Source organism: Coturnix japonica, chromosome 6, assembly GCF_054131305.1.
Source record: "Coturnix japonica strain WE chromosome 6, WE-NBRP24, whole genome shotgun sequence".
Classification (NCBI taxonomy): domain Eukaryota; kingdom Metazoa; phylum Chordata; class Aves; order Galliformes; family Phasianidae; genus Coturnix; species Coturnix japonica.
This window is the reverse complement of record NC_140668.1, coordinates 38,517,107-38,534,126: the sequence shown is the minus strand read 5'-3', so window position 1 is coordinate 38,534,126 and position 17,020 is coordinate 38,517,107. Positions and strand designations below refer to the sequence as shown.

Here is a 17,020-nt window from a genome sequence, read left to right as displayed (position 1 = left end):
CCCAAAACGCAGACCTGACTTATCTCAAAGGTGTCTTCCAGGAACCCCCTGACCCACCGCAGCGCCTGGAGCTGGTTGGACCCGCGATGTGGGGAGCAAGAGGGCATTGAGCCTTGGTTTTGGAGCCTGGATGTGACTTCATGTGTGATTCCTGCTACCCTGCAGCTGGGACACAGCTCCACTGAGGTACCACTTCCCACTCACAGCAGGGATGCTCATTGCCAAGTGTGGGTTTCTGGGTGTTAAACTCATCTCCTATCCTGCAAAGACAAGAACTTGTTTTAGGACTGGCTTCTCTATGAAGCTGCCAAGTCTCCTTGGATGCAGATCCTGCACCTTTGCTGAAGCCGTGTGATGGAAACTGCTTGTTCTGCCTGCGTGCTTGCCAGGTTGGCAGGAATTGCTGTGAATGTCTCTTTTCAATGCAAGAAGTGAGGGCGGATTTCAGCAGCGACTCTACAGAAACGCAGCTGGAGAGAGGCCTGTATTTGAATCAAGCACGGCATGTAGAAAGACGCAACGAGCACCCTGAGATCAGATGGAGGCTGCGGGATTTGGGTGATGCGGTGATTCACGGTCCCCCCCCCCCCCAGCTCCTCCGCCATGTTCTGCTGCGTAAGAGCCCAGCCTGAGCCGGGTAACACAACTCCCTGCTTCGAGGAGCCAACAGAGCCGGAGGCTGAATAAGGGGGCACCGCTTTGCTCGCTCGCTTTCCCCATCTCCCACCTTAAGGTGCGGAGCTCGGCGCTTTCCCAGTGCAGCACCTTGCGGGGCTGCAACCCTCTCTCCTTTTTCCTCCCCCAACGAGGAGCCCGGCCCCTCTGAGGGCATCTCCCCGCCTCACCGGGAGGCGCTCCCCACACGCCTCCCACCCCCAACGGAACAAAAGGGGAGGCTGCATGGTGGCAGCCGAGCGCCCGGCTGCGCCCGCCCCGCTCCGAGCCCCGCCACGATGTCGGGCAGCGGTGGGGGCAGCAACACGGTGAAGAAGAGGAGCCCGGCCGGCTCGGCCTCCTCCATGGCGCAGGAGGAGGAGAAGCAGGCGATGGAGAAGATGCTGGAGGCGGCTGGAGGGGCGCAGGAGAACGGCTGCGCCCGCACGCCTTCTCCCACCGCCTCTCCAGCTGAAGGTGAAGGGGTGGCTTTGCAGCGCTCCATCACGCTGATCAACGGCGTGGCCATCATCGTGGGGACCATCATCGGCTCCGGCATCTTCGTCACCCCCACCGGGGTGTTGCGGGAAGCCGGTTCTCCGGGGCTGTCGCTGGTGGTGTGGGCCGTCTGCGGGGCCTTCTCCATCGTGGGTGCCCTGTGCTACGCCGAGCTGGGCACCACCATCACTAAATCCGGCGGGGACTATGCCTACATGCTGGAGGTGTACGGCTCCCTGCCTGCCTTCCTTAAGCTCTGGATAGAGCTGCTCATCATCCGACCCTCCTCGCAGTACATCGTAGCTCTGGTTTTCGCCACCTACCTGCTGAAGCCCATCTTCCCCACCTGCCCGGTGCCTGACGATGCTGCCAAGCTGGTGGCCTGTCTCTGTGTCCGTAAGTAACCGTAGAACCCCCCTCGTTCTCCCCCGTTCCTCCAGGCTCCCGCTGCCCCCACGTGGTTCCCGGCTACCATCTTCCTTCCCGTGCCGGGGGCTGCTCCCTTTTCTCCTTTACCATGCGATACAAGCTGAATTTTAATTGATTTTTTTTTAATTTGTTTTAAACAAGATGAGTAGAAGACCCCCAGCCTCAATAATCCAAGCCAAAAAAATAAGTCCCTATCTGGCATTCCAGGCTGGAGAACCCTTATGGTTGTCAGAGCCACAACGTGCTGTAAATGCAACGTGTGCTCTGTCTGTGCACTGCAATGGGATTTCTATGGCCCCACTGCAGCACAAGGCTGGGGACTGCGATTCATGGGGCACTGCTGGGCATCCCTCTGTCTGTCTGTTACAGCTGATGTCCGTTGCGGGCAGCTCTCTATCACCAGCAGCTGGTGCTGAATGCGGTGCTGCACTGCCCAGCTGTTTTCAGCACTGCTTTTAAGTTATTGCTCTGCTTCCGTGCTGGAGAACCAGGCTTTGGATTTATAGATTTTAAGGTTATTGGGGTGGGGTTTTTTTTTGCTACATTTTGGTTAACAGATGTTATTTCTCTTTGAGGAGTTCAGCATCATACATTTGGGCTACCAATGTCTCTGCTATGGCAGATGCTGCCGTAGTCCTCATTTTCCCTCTGCTTTTTGAGCTCCGCTGTTGTCAGTGAGGCCTCATATTTCTTCCCTCCATCCAGATTCCCCACTCCATAAATACAGCAGCATTTTCTGCCTCTCTTACCTTATTTCCAAGTCCATTAGCATCCTGCTCATAGTCCCTGTGCCACTGTAAAGTTGTGCATTCCCATAAGAGACATCCTTTCAATGAGGGCTTTATATAGTATTTATTTGGTGCCCAGAGTCGCATGCTTTGTAGCACTGAGGCTGTGGGAAGGGCTCTGCCTGTGCCATCCAAGGGGTGTGTGTGTGTGTTAGATTCCTTCACCCTATGAATATTGCAGGCATTCACAAGCTGCAATCATTGTGGGATGATATATTATCTGTAAATGTCATCATACACAAACCGACCAAGTCTTGGATGCATTCTTGCTATTCCTTGCTAGCAGATAAGGTAAACAGGCAGGGCAGCAAACGGTGCATTTTGAGGGGCCAGACTGAAACTTACTTCCTGAAGAAACCTTTCATCATGCCAAGGAAACTGGGCAGATGTTTGGGCTTTCCCTCCAAGCCATTAACAAACTGGGCTGTGTCTATCAACAAAAAGATAGCTGCCCATCTAATAAAGGCTTAGGAAATAGTTCTTCTGGTTGGTTTTTTGCGCTATGGGGTAAAACCTGCTTTTCCATCTTCCTTGATCCTATGCGACACTTTCTCCAATGACACAGAAAAGGGTGTGAGTGCACTTGGTGTTCACCTTATTTATGTGCTGGGAAGGTAACAGTGTGAGGGAGCTGATGGCATAGACTTCCTTACTGTTCTATGCTAAAGTTGTGCAGTGCAAGGACTCACCGAGTTGATGAAATCTTTGTGTCTTTACTAATTAATACCTGACTTTTCATCCGCAGGAGCTTTGCTGGAAGACTTGGGCTCAGGTGTTTCTGTTCCCATTTTGCTGATCAGAAAATAGATACGGGGGGTAAATGGAGACTTGCCCATGGCAAGATGTCTTCACCCACGGGATGGATTGCATCATGAATCTTGACGCCAGGTCTAATTCCTGCTTTTGCTTCTCTGATAAGTACTATCAGTGTCTGTAATATCCTCATGTTGGCAATTAGTTTTCCTGCAGCAGTTTGTTCTTGAACTTTTGCATTGAAAGACCAAGGAAAAAGTTGCTAGTCCTATAAATCTGCATCATTTCCATGTATTTCTTCTTTAAGCCTTCCTCCCTTCCGCCCCTGCTTAGCCTTCTGTTTATGCTTTGGGTTAAATCTTTGTCTCCATTGCTTTGCAAGGTTAATTCAGCGAGTCAGGTCTCTGTAACATTGTTTCCTGGAGTTAGCTTTCCTACTGCCTGGTGCCAAAACCACATCGTGAGATGGGAACAATAAATGGAGTAAAGCTGGTCCAAGGGCTGAGGGAGTTACACAAAGATTCGATGCACTTATGAGACACTTTGTTTCAGGGTTGTTCCAAATACCCATAGCCAGGGACTCTGTTTTTCCAGTAGCTGTGGGGTAGAAAAAATGACCTATTTGAGCATGTGCTCTACAGCATTTGTTAGTCAGAGAAGGGTAGAATGGTTTGGGTTATCTCAAAGAGGGAAAGAGTGATTTGGGAAGAACAAGGGAATATGGGCCCTGCACAGTTGGCTTAATGCACAGCCAGCACTCAACCTCCAATACAGCACCAGCTGTATTCTTTGCAAAGCCCGTTTCTCAACCTAAAATGCAATTGAGTGCATGGTTTCTGCAAGAGGAGAAATATGAAGTTAATTGTTTCAACTTTGTGTGTTACCGGTGTTGAAGAGTCAAATGAGTTACGTGTTGTTGGGTGAAAAACAGCAATTGGAATCCTGGGCATTAAGGTGGTTTGAATAAATCACAGCCTTGAAAGGAAGAAGAAATAGTTGGAATAGAGAGCTTGGTGCCTCCTGAAGCACTGAAGGAAACAAAGTGGGTGGTAAGCAGAATTTAACTTCAAATAGATACTTTCTGCAATCAAGGTTGTAATCTGCAGCTGGTATGCAAGAGTTACTCCACGAGGTGTTATGAGTGCTCAGTAAGGTTGCCAAATAAGTGCAAGAATCCATTAGAAGGAAGCCTTCCTGTAGTAAGATGGGTCAAGCCATTTGTCATTAGTGTGGGTTATTTTACATCCATTGCACAACAGCTCATGCTCTCTAGTTGTTTTAGCCAGTAGGTTACTCAAGTAGCTTGTGGCGATGTCTACTGCACAGCACATAGTGTGTGATGTTGGATGTCTGATGCTTCTAGGGCTGAGAAGTCATAAATGTTACCCCTTATACAGAGGGTGGAGGAACTAAGTCCTGGCTTCTCATAGTTGATGATATCTACGTTACTGTATCGTTATTCTATATGGAACAAATAGTATTTCCAGCTATTCATTTGAAGGTTTCCTACATCTGTGAGCATCTCTTTCAAGTGTTGTGCGTTAAATTCCCTGTAGAGGAGGGAGATAGGATAACAGTACTTACAGATGTTAACTGGTTTTTGACTGGTGTTTCACACGTCCTAAGCTGTTCTTACTGCAAACATCCCTATACCCAGCCTACCCTCCCACCCAAGTGCTGAGTAACAGGTTATTCTATAATTCACTTATTTCTTGCCAATGTCACCTGTTCCCAGGGAGCTTGAGGAAGCTGCCAGTTGCATCTAATTTTACCCTTCAGTATCGAATGGCTGATTTGACTGTTAGCTTCTGAAACCCTCTATTGCTTGTCAATTATATATGCTATTCTGGCACTAAGAGCCCCTGCTATTGCTGCGACAGTATCTTCTCTTGCCAAAGCTGCGATGTTTTAATCTTCTTTCCAAGTTCTTTAGACTTGCTTTGCTGCTTGTGAAATATTATTTCGGACACTGGGATTCCAGGAACATCATCACACATTCATCTCTTTTGTTATGAACAACCTAAGAAGAATTAGGAGCAGTCCATGCAGGGCTGAGTCGTGCCCATAGCACGTGCTGTGTGGAAGTGCCTGCCATTGCCCTGAGTGTGCTGTGAGTTACAGGAGGGGAATGGCATCAAATCCAGTGGTTGACAGAAATGCCTGAGCATCTGCATTGAATTCCTGCCTGATTATAGTCCGTATTCAGTAGCTGCACAAGTGTCAAGCTGGATATCTTTTACCTGGTGCTGATGTCTTACTTCAAGTCTGTTTGGCCAGTTTAAAGTGAAGCTGTGGGGAGATTCTGAGCTCATCAGGTATTATGGGGCAAGCAAAGCAAGCACAAAGTGCGTCTTGCACTTGTCTGCTCAAGGTAGGTTTATTCTGCAGCATGGGATTAACTTGCCATGCTGAGCGGGTTGTGAAGCTTTGAAGACTTGGGTTTTTTTTTCCTCTTCCAGAAAGGTGGATTAAGTAACTAAGCTGCATCTGTAAATACAGACCTGTTTGATCAGGTTGGAAGGAAGGGGTCTTTGCTGAATCCCTGCTGTATGGCTAATGCTGCAAGGCAGAGAAGACTTTCTTAAATCTGCATTTAATTAGAGAGAGTAGCATTAATGAAAACAGCTTCTGACACTTGCAAGGCTCTCCTGAAATGGATGAGGGTTGGAGAACTCTTGTAACACAGCAAGTAGCTCCTGCATTTCTTGGCATCCCCCTCTTGGCTCTTACAGCAACCATCCCATTAAATTTTATTGTATGTGAATGATTTACATTACCACTGAGATCATTCCGAGTCTTGATCTCCTCCCGTGAACAAATTGGGATGGCTTTATCAGACAAACTCCTTGTGGTCAGTCGAATTCAATGCAACATGGCAGAGTGTTTCAGGCATCCCAGCAGCCTCACAGTGTGGTGTCAGAGGTGGCCATGGCTTCTGTGTAAGCATAGCATAGCAGTAGGCCAGGTAGGGATCCACGTTTAGCAGGTCTGGTAGCTCTTGGTAGGGATGATGGTGATGGATCTGTAGGGCTCAACGTGCACATAAAATGTAGGTCAGGTGGTGTTTGCTGATAGAAGATATGTTGTGTGCAATGATGGGGATGATGTCCAGCTTGAGAGCCAACCTGCTGTATCTACAAACCTGAAACTCTTTGTGCAGCCCTTCCTAAGGCTGCCTCACTGCCCTGTGCTGCGTTGTGTTGGCGCAGCTTTTGGAAGGCAAATAAGTGCTTGTTAATTTTTTTCTTACAGCATTCTGGAAATTGGCAGGTGTAGCTGCTTCTGGGAGCTGTGATACATGGTGAGCTTACTTCTGTGAGTGCCTGTTTTGAGCCTGATACAGAATGGAGAGCCAGCTGGGAGCTGTGGCAGCAGCTTTGCAGTCCCTCTTTTAATTGTTCTGTGCAGCAGGAATTGAAGTGAGAGAGTTTTTTATCCAGGATGGTTGTTCTTCTCTTCCTTCCCATCCTGTTTGGGGATGGCACCATCTCACACTCTTGTTGCTAACACTCTTCTTCCTCCCTCTGGTGTATAGGAATTCCTTTCCTCTTTTTTTTCCCTTCATTCTATGTCCAACCTGTGTTCTGATTACAGCCACCCCTGCCCTATTGTATGGCCCCTCCTGCCAGCTTCAGCCAGCCAAGGGAACATGGGTTTGTGATTGCATCAGGGTAATGGCTCTGGGAAGGATTCCACTTTTCATCTCCGGTGGGAGCAGCAGCCTTTGCCCTCCCTTCTCACCTATTACTTGCTGATGTGCTCATACCTCGTTCCTCTGGGAAGAAAAAGGTAAAGGAAGCTGGAAACTCCTGCAAAGGTACATGCAGTATTGCAAGTCAGTTTTAATATAGATGCATTTTCTCTGGTATGCTCCTTAGAATCATAGAATCCTTAGAGTTGGAAAGGACTCCTAAAGGCCATCTAGTCCAACCCTTTCCCTACTATGGACTGATTACAATGGCTGTTGGGTTTCTCCAAGGACTTGTCCTTGAAGAAATAGCAGTAGAGGTTTTCTTTCTGTCCTTTCTGGTTGCTGCTATGCAGGGCACAGGGCTCCACTCAATATCTGTCAGCTTGAAGTTTCCCTTATTGTTTTCTGTCTATATTACTTGTGTTAGCTTCTCCTGCTAGAAATAGATACCCGAGGTTGTTGGAAGGCTCTGCGTCCTCACAGCCACTGGGATATAAAGTGAGGAGTTCCTTTTGCCATAGTGAATAGTTAAGCTATTCATTTCCCAGTATTTCAAACCACTGTAGCCAGTGTAATGTCCTTAGTACTATATAAAGGAACTCCTTATTTTTGATGTGTCTAACCTCCCGTGGGCTTAGGCAGCAGTTCTCAGCAGGCAGCGTGTTCCTTTTCCAAGCTTGTGGATTACTTTGTGTCTGTGCCATGTCCTGGTGTCATCCCCTGTGGTTTGGTTCTTGGTGGCCACACGGTTGGCTGGGCTCAGCTTGAAGCCTGGATGCACTCCTCCTGTTGGAGGACAGGACCACGCTTGTGTGCCAGCTGCGTTTTGTGAGGGGTTGAAAGGAGCAGCTTTTGCTGTAGGATGGTGCAAGGAAGGAGCTGTAAGTAACTGCAAGGAGAAAGCCAACAGCATCCTGTGGCAGATGGTAAATGGGAGCATCGTGGTGCAGCTAAGGACTAAGGGAAATGCATGAGACATGGAGAGGAGTGACTGTGTGATTCATCCTCTGTGTGTTACAGATCCTATTTTCCTGGTGAGGAAGTTGAGGTGGAGCACATCCCATCATTCTTCCTCTTTCACAATGAATTCCCTGCTCCGTTATGCATTTTCTTTCTCGCGAATAAGGATGCATGGGTAACCCGCAGTAACTTGAGTTTATTTATTAAAGCAAGCTGCTTATGCCCATTCATCCTCGTTATGGAGGTGTATATGGACTTACGTAGGAGGCACTACAGAGCCAGAGCAGGGAAACTGATAGGAAGTGAAACAGAGGACAATGGGGACATTGTGCAGCGCTCCCAAAGCAACGTGTAACATCACACAGGGAGTGTGAGCAGCAGTGCCAGAACCTCCAGAACCCCAGCATCCATTTCAGCACTGTTTCACCTGAAAACCTGCTGAAGATCTTTGGTAGGGACTGAGCAAACTCAGTTTTGCTGTCAGCAAGTGACACGGGCTGCTGGAATCACATCCTTTGATGCCCCATGGACACAGAGCTCCACGCTGGCTGCTTGTCCATTTGCATTTGTTCAAATGGAGCCGCCCTGAGCGCTGTCTTTTTTCCATTTCCTATCCTTGGCCACATTCCATTACCCATGAAAGCTGCAGCCCTGCCCTTTTCTCAAGGATGACTGCCAAGAGCATTGCATCATAAATGCCAAACCCTGCTTTACCTGTGTTAGTGCTCCATTCATACTCTGTTTGCTTTGGGCAGAACCACATGCCCAAAGGGGAGCTTTTCTCCCTCCTGTCTTTGCTTTTCTAGATACTGATGATGTTGTTACCACAGGGTGTTATCATGGGTTTGTTTCTATCCCTTTCTGCATCTGCTGTGTAGGGATTCATTCCCATTGCTATCCAGTGTTTGGGAGGGACTGTGTGGGACCTGAGACCAGGAAGTTTAAAGGAATATCCCTGTAAAATATGAAGGGGAGTGGATGTTGTTCTGGGCCCTGTGTTGTGTTTGTCAGTTTATCCTTGGTTCCTACCAATCTAAGGGGGAAATTACCCAATTGTGCCAGAAAATCCCAGCGGAACAGGGTGTGAGTGACATACCTGGGGTAAGTGACATACCTGGGTAAGCTGGTAGAGCAAATAATCGGAGCTGGACCCACTGTTGTATTTGGGAAGCCCCTTTTCTCTTAGGAAGCCCCCAGCTTTCATCTAGTTTTACCTTCACCTGCTGGCCTGGCTGGAGTGCCCTGGAGGGAGGCTCACCCAATAGCTGGTCACTAGTGGAGATGAAGGTGCGCAGTACTTTGTAAGTATACCCTGTGAAATGCCAAGGAGCATCTCTTCCACTTCCACCAAGGAATAAAAAAATGGTTCTCTCTTACAGTTTAGATCTCTGCAGCATTCCAGCTCCCATTATCCCAATTATGCAAAGCCCATTTGAGTGGGGCTGCTGGGTCAGACGGATCGTGGCACTTCAGGCAGTGCTGGAATGCACATCCACAAAATCATTCCTCGAATCCCTCCTAAGAACCACCCCATGGGTCACACTGAGCACAGGGCTGCCCAGCACAGCTTTGTGTCGAGCAGTTCATCTGGGGTCCCTCAGCTCCACACGGGGCATAATAGGAATAAAGTGGCGGGGGTTTGGGGAAAGCTGAGCTCTCTGTTTCCTTGAGCAATTGAGCAACTGCTGGGATTTGCCTTTTGCTGAGAAAGCACTCGGTGCGTTGCTGTGTGCCAGGGTCTGCGTGGCTCCGCAGGGACGCTCTGTTGTGGCGGTTTGTTTTTGTAACCCATCTCACGTTGGAAAGCATGTAAGCATAGTAACTTCACCGCGCTCCTTTGGGAAAGGCAAATATTATTGCATGGCGGGGGAAGCAAAGCAGAGGAGAGACGGCGACTTGAAGGGCTCTGAACCACGGCTGCTGTGGGAGAAGATCTCAGCCGTGTTCAGTTTCTGACCCAAAGTGTTTTCTTGTTTTTACAATAGCACCACTATGTTCTTTGGGGTTAAATGCAAAAGCTCGTGTTGCTTTTGGGTTTTGAGCTGCGTGGAAGCTTTTGCCTTTTATGTACAACCCCAGCAGGCTTTGTACACAACCAGAAGGTGAAAAACGATCCCAGGACGGCAGCCTGCTGGTTCAGCCTCCGCGCTATTGTCAAAGCAACAGAATGCCTAAATGGGGAAGAGAATGTCCATGTTGCACCTCCAAGGGCTGTCCTCGCTAACGGGAAAATGTGCTTTTAGATGTGTTAGCTCATGCTTTAAATATCCCTCTGTAAACAAGGGGAGGTTTATTTTTAGCTTAATCGCCCGTCAAAGTGAGTCCTGGATCCGCAGTTCTCTGCTCATCCTCCCCATTAGGATTCACCAGGGGAGCTTCCAGCAGATGAATTGGATCTGCTGGGTGTTGTTTGCCTCTTTTCCTTCCCGTACAGTAAGTTGACCTTGCTGTCTATTTTAGTCCTTTTTCCTCACCGTTTCTCTCAGCAGATGTTGGAGGCAGATGTGGCCCCAGCCTCCACTGCTCAGTGCTGCTGGACCTGGGGGTGTGGTGTCTTTGCAATGTGGCCTATCTCTCCTGAGCAACATGTGGTGAAGGCATTATGTGATAGCGGGCTATATTTGGGGGGAACGTGTTTTTGGTGTGAGCTCTGCTTTCCTCATCACTTGCTTTCTGCCCTGTGTGGGGCAGCCAGAATGCACTGCTCTGTCACCTGCAGCCTTGCTGCATTGGGTCAGTTCCAAAGCACCACCATCCAAACAACCACGCTCCTTTAAGTGCCAAATGGGCTGAAATGAGTGATTCCAAAAGCAGCGTATCTGAAAATCCTCGTTCTTTTTAGTTTGTGTTGGCTCCTTTGCTTTTCTTGGTGAAGATTTGCAAGAAGCAAAGTAAAAGCCAATGATCCTGAAAGCAGCTGCAGTGTTCTGGGATGTGCAGGGTGCTGCTCTGGGACTGCCTGTGTCCTTCCCAGCCCAAGGTTCCCTGACCAGCTTTTCCTGCAGCCCTTAGCTGAGCAGTATGCAGCTCTTAAATCCGCTTATGCTGATGTCTGTCACCATGGTGCTGGGCTGCAGTGGGCTTTTAGACCCTTGTGAATGAATGATGCAACTTGCTTCCCTTCTTGCCTGTATGTGCTTTGAGTCACCAGGAAGTCCTGTCATTCTGTCACACTCATTGGAGCAGGAGCTGTAAGCATCATCATTGCTGTCAGATACAGAAACTGGAGTCCTTGGGGACTGGACCCTGCAGCCAGCTCTGGGTGCGTCTGAGCACACTCATCAGTTCCAGCAAGGTTATTTCTAGCCCTGCTTTGGGCTCCCTGTGCTTCCCTGAGCTCTTACCAACATGGTCATTCAGGGTAAGGATGGAGGGTGGCTATAAGCCAGTAAGACCCTTTTAAATGTCAGTGCTTGTTGCTCATTCCTCCTCCCATCGTTTCATTTCTCAGTTTGCAATTCGGTGTGCAAATTCCACTCATGCCTTCCCTGGAAGCAGAGTGGTGAAGCTACAGCAGTGAGCTGACCAGCAAGAAAATGATCCTGTGTGCCATGAGCCAGAGAGCAAAGGCAATGCTGCTCCGTCCTACTGCCTCAAGTTGGGCTGGTGCCCGCATTGAGTTGGGCATAGCTGTGACTTAGGGATCATCTTGCTTCAGGGTAGGGGTGCGGTGTGGTTTTCACTGTGATGCTGTGTGTGTTGGGGATCTCAGGGCACGGTTCACTCTCACTGGGCAGTGATAGAGCCACCCAGCTGCTGTATTTCTCCCTTCTATCCTATCAGATTCCTTCTCCTCTGTCTGTAGCACACATGGCAGTAGTCTGTCTCAGCAGTCCCCTGAACTGCAGGTAAAGTGCTGTGCTGATGGGCGGCCTCACATCTCTGACAAAGGCTGAAATATCTCCATCAAATGCTCTGGGTTTTGAAACATGAGTGTAGCCTGTGACCAGGGGGAAGGTGACCTGAGCCTGAGTGATTTGGAAAGTGGCCCTTTGGCTCTGGGCTGCTGTGGGGGTGAGAAGAGCTTTGCCACGAGGGCAGAGGCCAGAACGAAAGGGCAATGTGTGACAGGCACATGAAGGAACGCAGTGGCCAGGCTGTATTTGAGCACGTCCCGTAATGGAGCAGCACTTCTGGGCTTGCTCCGTCCTGTACCAGCTTTAGAAAAGCTTGCCTGGCTCCTGGGGGTTAAAAATACAAGCTGCAACCTGAGTGGGAAAGGCTCAGAGCCCAGGGGGAGAAGCCTGTGGCTAAAGAAGGCAGGATGACAAGGCAGGGTGACGTCTGTCCTGCTGGCTGCAGGAGCCATGGGCACTGTGCTGACACAGTGTGGAAGGAGGCTCCAGCACTTGGAGCAGCAGCATTCCCACTGTGACATTTGCTTGTCTCTGTGACATGCTCTGGTAGTGGCTGTGATAGTGCAACCTTCCTGGTGCTATGGGGTGTGTGGGTCCAGTGCAGGAGAGCTTCATTGGCTCTGGGTCCTCTTCCCATTTGCCCCCACTGACCTGCAGGCTTTGTTTGTTTCATGGCTTGCTGAACTTGCCTTCTTTTCTTTCATGTTTATGCAGCACAAAGTGGCCCTGATGGCCTCATAGGTGCTATTGTTAAACTGGAAACAATACATCAGTTCTGGAAGCTGCCCAGACATCTCTATGATGTCTCCACGCAACTACAACATCAATTGTCTGGACAGGGATTGCAGCAGGGTGCTTCGATGCCGTTGGCTTCAGTCACCACCTTTATTTATATGCCCTCAGAAATGTTCTTTCCGATGCAGAAGGACAATTCCTCATCCATAGGAGCGTGTGTTCCATTCATACTGCTGTAGAAACCCAGCACAGAATGGAAGAACATGCAGAGCAGTGTTGCTTCTGACAAGTTGCTATTTCAGGTCCTGGGTGATGGAGCTCAAAACGTGATGTTTGGTACCCAAAACGTGGCATGAAGTTGATGGCAGAGCTCTGAGAACCCCAAAACCAATGCACACATAACTGCATTGTGAGCTTGGTGGAGTGCATCTATTGATAAGAGACTCCTCGAGTTTATTTGGGTTGCAGCAAAAAGCAAATGCTGATCCATCCTGATTTGTTTTTGCTGAATACTTGATGTGTCTCTCCCGTCTGTTTCTTGCAGTGCTCCTCACAGCAGTGAACTGCTACAGTGTGAAAGCTGCTACCCGTGTTCAGGATGCCTTTGCTGCAGCCAAGCTGCTGGCGCTGGCTTTGATCATCGTTCTTGGCTTCGTTCAGATTGCCAAAGGTGAGTACGTCTCCTTTTCCTTTTGAAAGCCACGTGGAGTTGAGGCTTCAAAAAGCCAAGTAGGTAGAAGTGAGAAGATAAGAAAAGAAGCCAAAAATGTTGGTTCCAAACCCCTTTGATCAGTTAATGAATACAGATGTACTTTACTGGCTGCTTTTATTTCTTTAATTAGTTTTACTTGATAAAAGCAACAGGCTGCCCAGAGAGGCTGTAGATGCCCCGTCCATCCCTGGAGGTGTTCAAGGTCAGGTTGGATGGGGCCCTGGGCAGCCTGGGCTGGTATTCAATGTGGAGGTTGGTGGCTCTGCCTGTAGTGGGTGGGTTGGAGCTTCATGATCCTTGAGGACCCTTCCAACCCAAGCCATGCTATGAAAAGCAAAAGGAGTTTTCTCAGTGACCAGCACAGCCCTGCTTGGTCAAAGTGGTTGTATAGAACCCCCTCCCCCCGTGAGGACAATATGCATGTTGGTATTTTAATTCTTGTTCCAGCTATGGGAGCCAGTGCTGCCTTTGCAGAATTTCTTGCTTTATCAGAGGTTTGATTTTCTTCCAGCTCAGTGCCTGCGCTCAACAGGAACATTGTTGGAGGCTTATCACAAAATACACCTCCCTCCTCTTTTTATCTCCCCCTGCTTTGCCGAATGTTTTTCTCTCTTGGAAGTAAAAATGAGCCTTTGTTGGTTCTTTCGTGTTTTACAAGTAAAAGTCTTTAGCAGTTTGTTTGTTTGTTTGCAGATAATAATCTTCATTTGCATGCTCAGAATCCCCTCCCCACCCCCCCCACTCCATGTATTTACTCCTTCTATTGAGGCTGAGCCCTTCCCTGGTTCTGTGGGTGTAAATACATGTTGATTCTGCAGGCTCCCATCTGTAACCAAGAAGAGATTTTGGTCTTGTGTATAACATGCCATACCCACCTGTCCCAGCAGCTCTTTACCTCTCCAAAACTTGTCATCTCCAGTTTTTCTCCTCTCCTTGTATTACGTTATACTGTCTTCTGGCTCCCAGCAGTGCCTCTGACCTATGAATGGAGCCTTTTGTGCAGCTCTCTCCTGCAGTGCTGTCCTGGATGCTGCTTTCTCGTGCCCTTAGCTGACCTGGCACAGTGCACAGCCAGACAGGATCAGGGGCAGAGCTGAGCACGTGGATTGCACCTTCTGTGCTGTCTCAGGCTGCTCTCAGCTGAAGCTGTAGTACATAGGAAGCATTTCCCTCTGTGTGCATCTTTGGGCTGGAAGTAGTATGGAACCTATTATAGCTGTGAGTCTTTGATCAGGTCTCAAGGTACTACGAGCTGTGTAGTACCTTCATGTACTTCATATGACATTTGTTTTCCCATTATACCACCTGGCTGCTTAAGGCAGAGAGAAAACACAATAGGAATCAGTAGTTAGACAGTAATATCTGAAGGCAAAGACCTCATTCTGCTGCGTGTGCACAACACCCAGGATAAAGGAGACTGGATCAGGGTGACAGTCTGGGGATGGAATGAGGCATTGCTTAGAGAGCCTGGATTGGTATGCAGGGGCACACTGCTGCTTGTCTGAGTTCCTATTTTAACTGCATGCTGCCTGGGTTCCTGCCCATAGTCTAGCGTGGATTTTATTGACTTTCTAATAGAAGTTGCAAGCTCTCTGGTAAACCATTCAGAATACATCCTTCCTTTTAGTTTCTGCAGCTTTATCAGCTTTTCTCCAGTGATCATCAGGGCTTGAAGCACCTCTCCTGTGAAGGAAGGCTTTAAACTAAAAGATGGGAGATTTAGGTTAGATGTTAAGAAGAAATGTTTTATTCAGAGGGTAGTGGAACAGGTTGCCTAGAGAGATGGTGGCTGCCCCATCTTTGGTGGCATTCGAGGCCAGGTGGGTTGGGATGCTGGGCAGCCTCAATGAGAGGCTGGCAACCATGGAACGAGATGATCCCCTTCAACCTAAGCCATTCTGTGATAGGAGTCTATGAGGTCACACCAGATGACTCAACACTTCTGTATCAAGCATACACTGAGAGGTTTCTTTTCTTCTTACCATCATGTACAGCATGCTGCAAATGGGGAAGTGCTGTTCTGCTTTCTGTCTTCTTCAGGATGAAGGAAAAATGAATGTCCTCTGTGAGACAAGGGACATTTTAGATCAGGCTTTAGGAAAGCACTTTCAGCTTCACTGCAGAGCTCAAGTATGATATCCAGAGTGGCTATGGAGCTGTTTGAGCAGAGATCTGTAAGGGTAGATTGGCAGACATCTCTCAGGAGTGGTTTAATAAGGCCTCAAAGCAGGGAGACAAGCTGGTACCTTGAATCCCTTGTGTCTGCTAGGTGAGGTTGTGCTGCACACTGCTGCTACAATGCAGAGCTGCTGGATCTTCTCCAGCAGAAATACTAGAGGGCCAGTCTTTGAAAGTGCTGACACTTTGAAATGGATAACTTTCCTCTAAAAGGCTCTTTAACCTCTTGGGTAGGTGGATGATCCGACCCCTGCTTCTATTGCTCACTTATCCCAGCCTGAATGCTCCTTGCACAAAGAAGGCTCCCAGCTCAGCCAGCTCAGCCCCACACCTCTGTCTGCTGCTGGGTGAAATGCACATTGAGCCCAATTGAGTTCTGTGCTGTTTGGTCTGGTGCTGAGATCTCAGCCATGGAAGGGCCATGTGTTCCCATGACACTCCAGGGTGGTGTCGGAGCATTGTAGTGCTTACTTTCCCATTGCTGTTTCGTGTTTACAGTATCCATAAACAGAAGAGGAGCAATCCCACAGTTTCTTGCTTAAATGTGGAAACTTCTGAGGCTTCACAGAACTCTGTCCTCCTCTGTACTGACCTCCCGCCTTCAGCTTTTGGGCTTTTCTTGTTATCCTTCCATTGAACATGTTCATTATTTCCCAAAAAGCACTAAAGTCTCAAGACAAATAAGAAGTGTGTGGCAATATTACCGCATGGAACACAGGGTTTCCTTGTGATCTTTCTGCAGACAGCTGTTTTATATCTTCTTTCATGCCAACTTCAAAAGGAAGGGAGAAATTGGTTTCCTACTTAACGCAGCCTTTCAACTGCTGGACAGTTGGCTCAGTATAACCCATCCCCTTGGGTTGTGCTTATTGCACTAACACACAAGTTACGCTTTTAAAAGCCTTTGTATGACTGATGCTGTGCTGCTTTGCAAGCTCAGTGTCCTGGGCTTAGTGTGTAGCTCTCAGGTTGCCTCAGTGTCAGAAGTTTCAAATCACATCTCAGAAGGGATATTCAACCTTTTCTCTTATTGATGTTTGAGGGTTTTTCTTGTCCCTTTTCCATCTTCACGCCTGATTCTGATCTCAGATCTCCTGCCTGCGCTGTCTCAAGCTCCTGCTATGATGGCAGCAGTCAGCGTGATGCTGCCTGGTTCCCTTTGCTGTGCTTGTTGGAGGCAGAGCTGCATCTGCTGAACCAGCACAGGGTGAGCTAAGGACAAAATGGGCACGTCCAGCTCCAGACATTTCCCGTGCAGAATTTCGACTAGGCTGGGAATCTTGTTTGTGTCAGCCAGCGCTGGCACTGCCCACATCAGCATTGCCCTTTGCAGATGGGGATTTAGAGGTGGCAATGTGAGAGTGCTTCTGAAAGCGCAGAAATTAAGACCCAGCCAGGTTATTTTGCTAGTTCTTTCTCTACATTTTTTAAGACCTGAGGGAGGGAAAGCTTACTGGGGCCATGGGCAGCCTGGTGTAGTGTTAGATATGGAGGTTGGCAGCCCTGCATGCAGCAGGGGGGTTGGAGCTTCATGATCCTTGAGATTCCAACCCAAGCCATTATATGTTTCCTTTTCTCTGGGATTTTCTTCTCTGCTACCAATGGTAACAGCAGCTGAGTACCTAAGGAAAGCCCCTTAAAGCTAAATCCACAGCAGCTGAGCTGAGCTCAGCAAACAGCAGAGGAGGGAGAGCAGCTCTGGGCACAGAGGGCAGGGCTGCTCCAGGTTTCCCTTTAACCAGTTCTCATCACCTCTTGTGTTCAC

General features: G+C 48.6%; 1 protein-coding gene across 1 annotated transcript in view; it reads left to right on the top strand.

Moving 5' to 3' along the window:
• Positions 1 to 892: 892 nt before the first annotated feature.
• The window catches only part of SLC7A5 (solute carrier family 7 member 5), a 33,178-nt gene continuing 17,050 nt past the window's right edge, over positions 893 to 17,020 (top strand). Inside the window, exons 1-2 of the mRNA XM_015874195.3 lie at positions 893 to 1,548; positions 12,910 to 13,035. Coding sequence (XP_015729681.1) covers positions 954 to 1,548; positions 12,910 to 13,035 — 721 coding nt within the window. The 5' untranslated portion in view covers positions 893 to 953. The remainder of the gene's footprint in view (positions 1,549 to 12,909; positions 13,036 to 17,020) is intronic.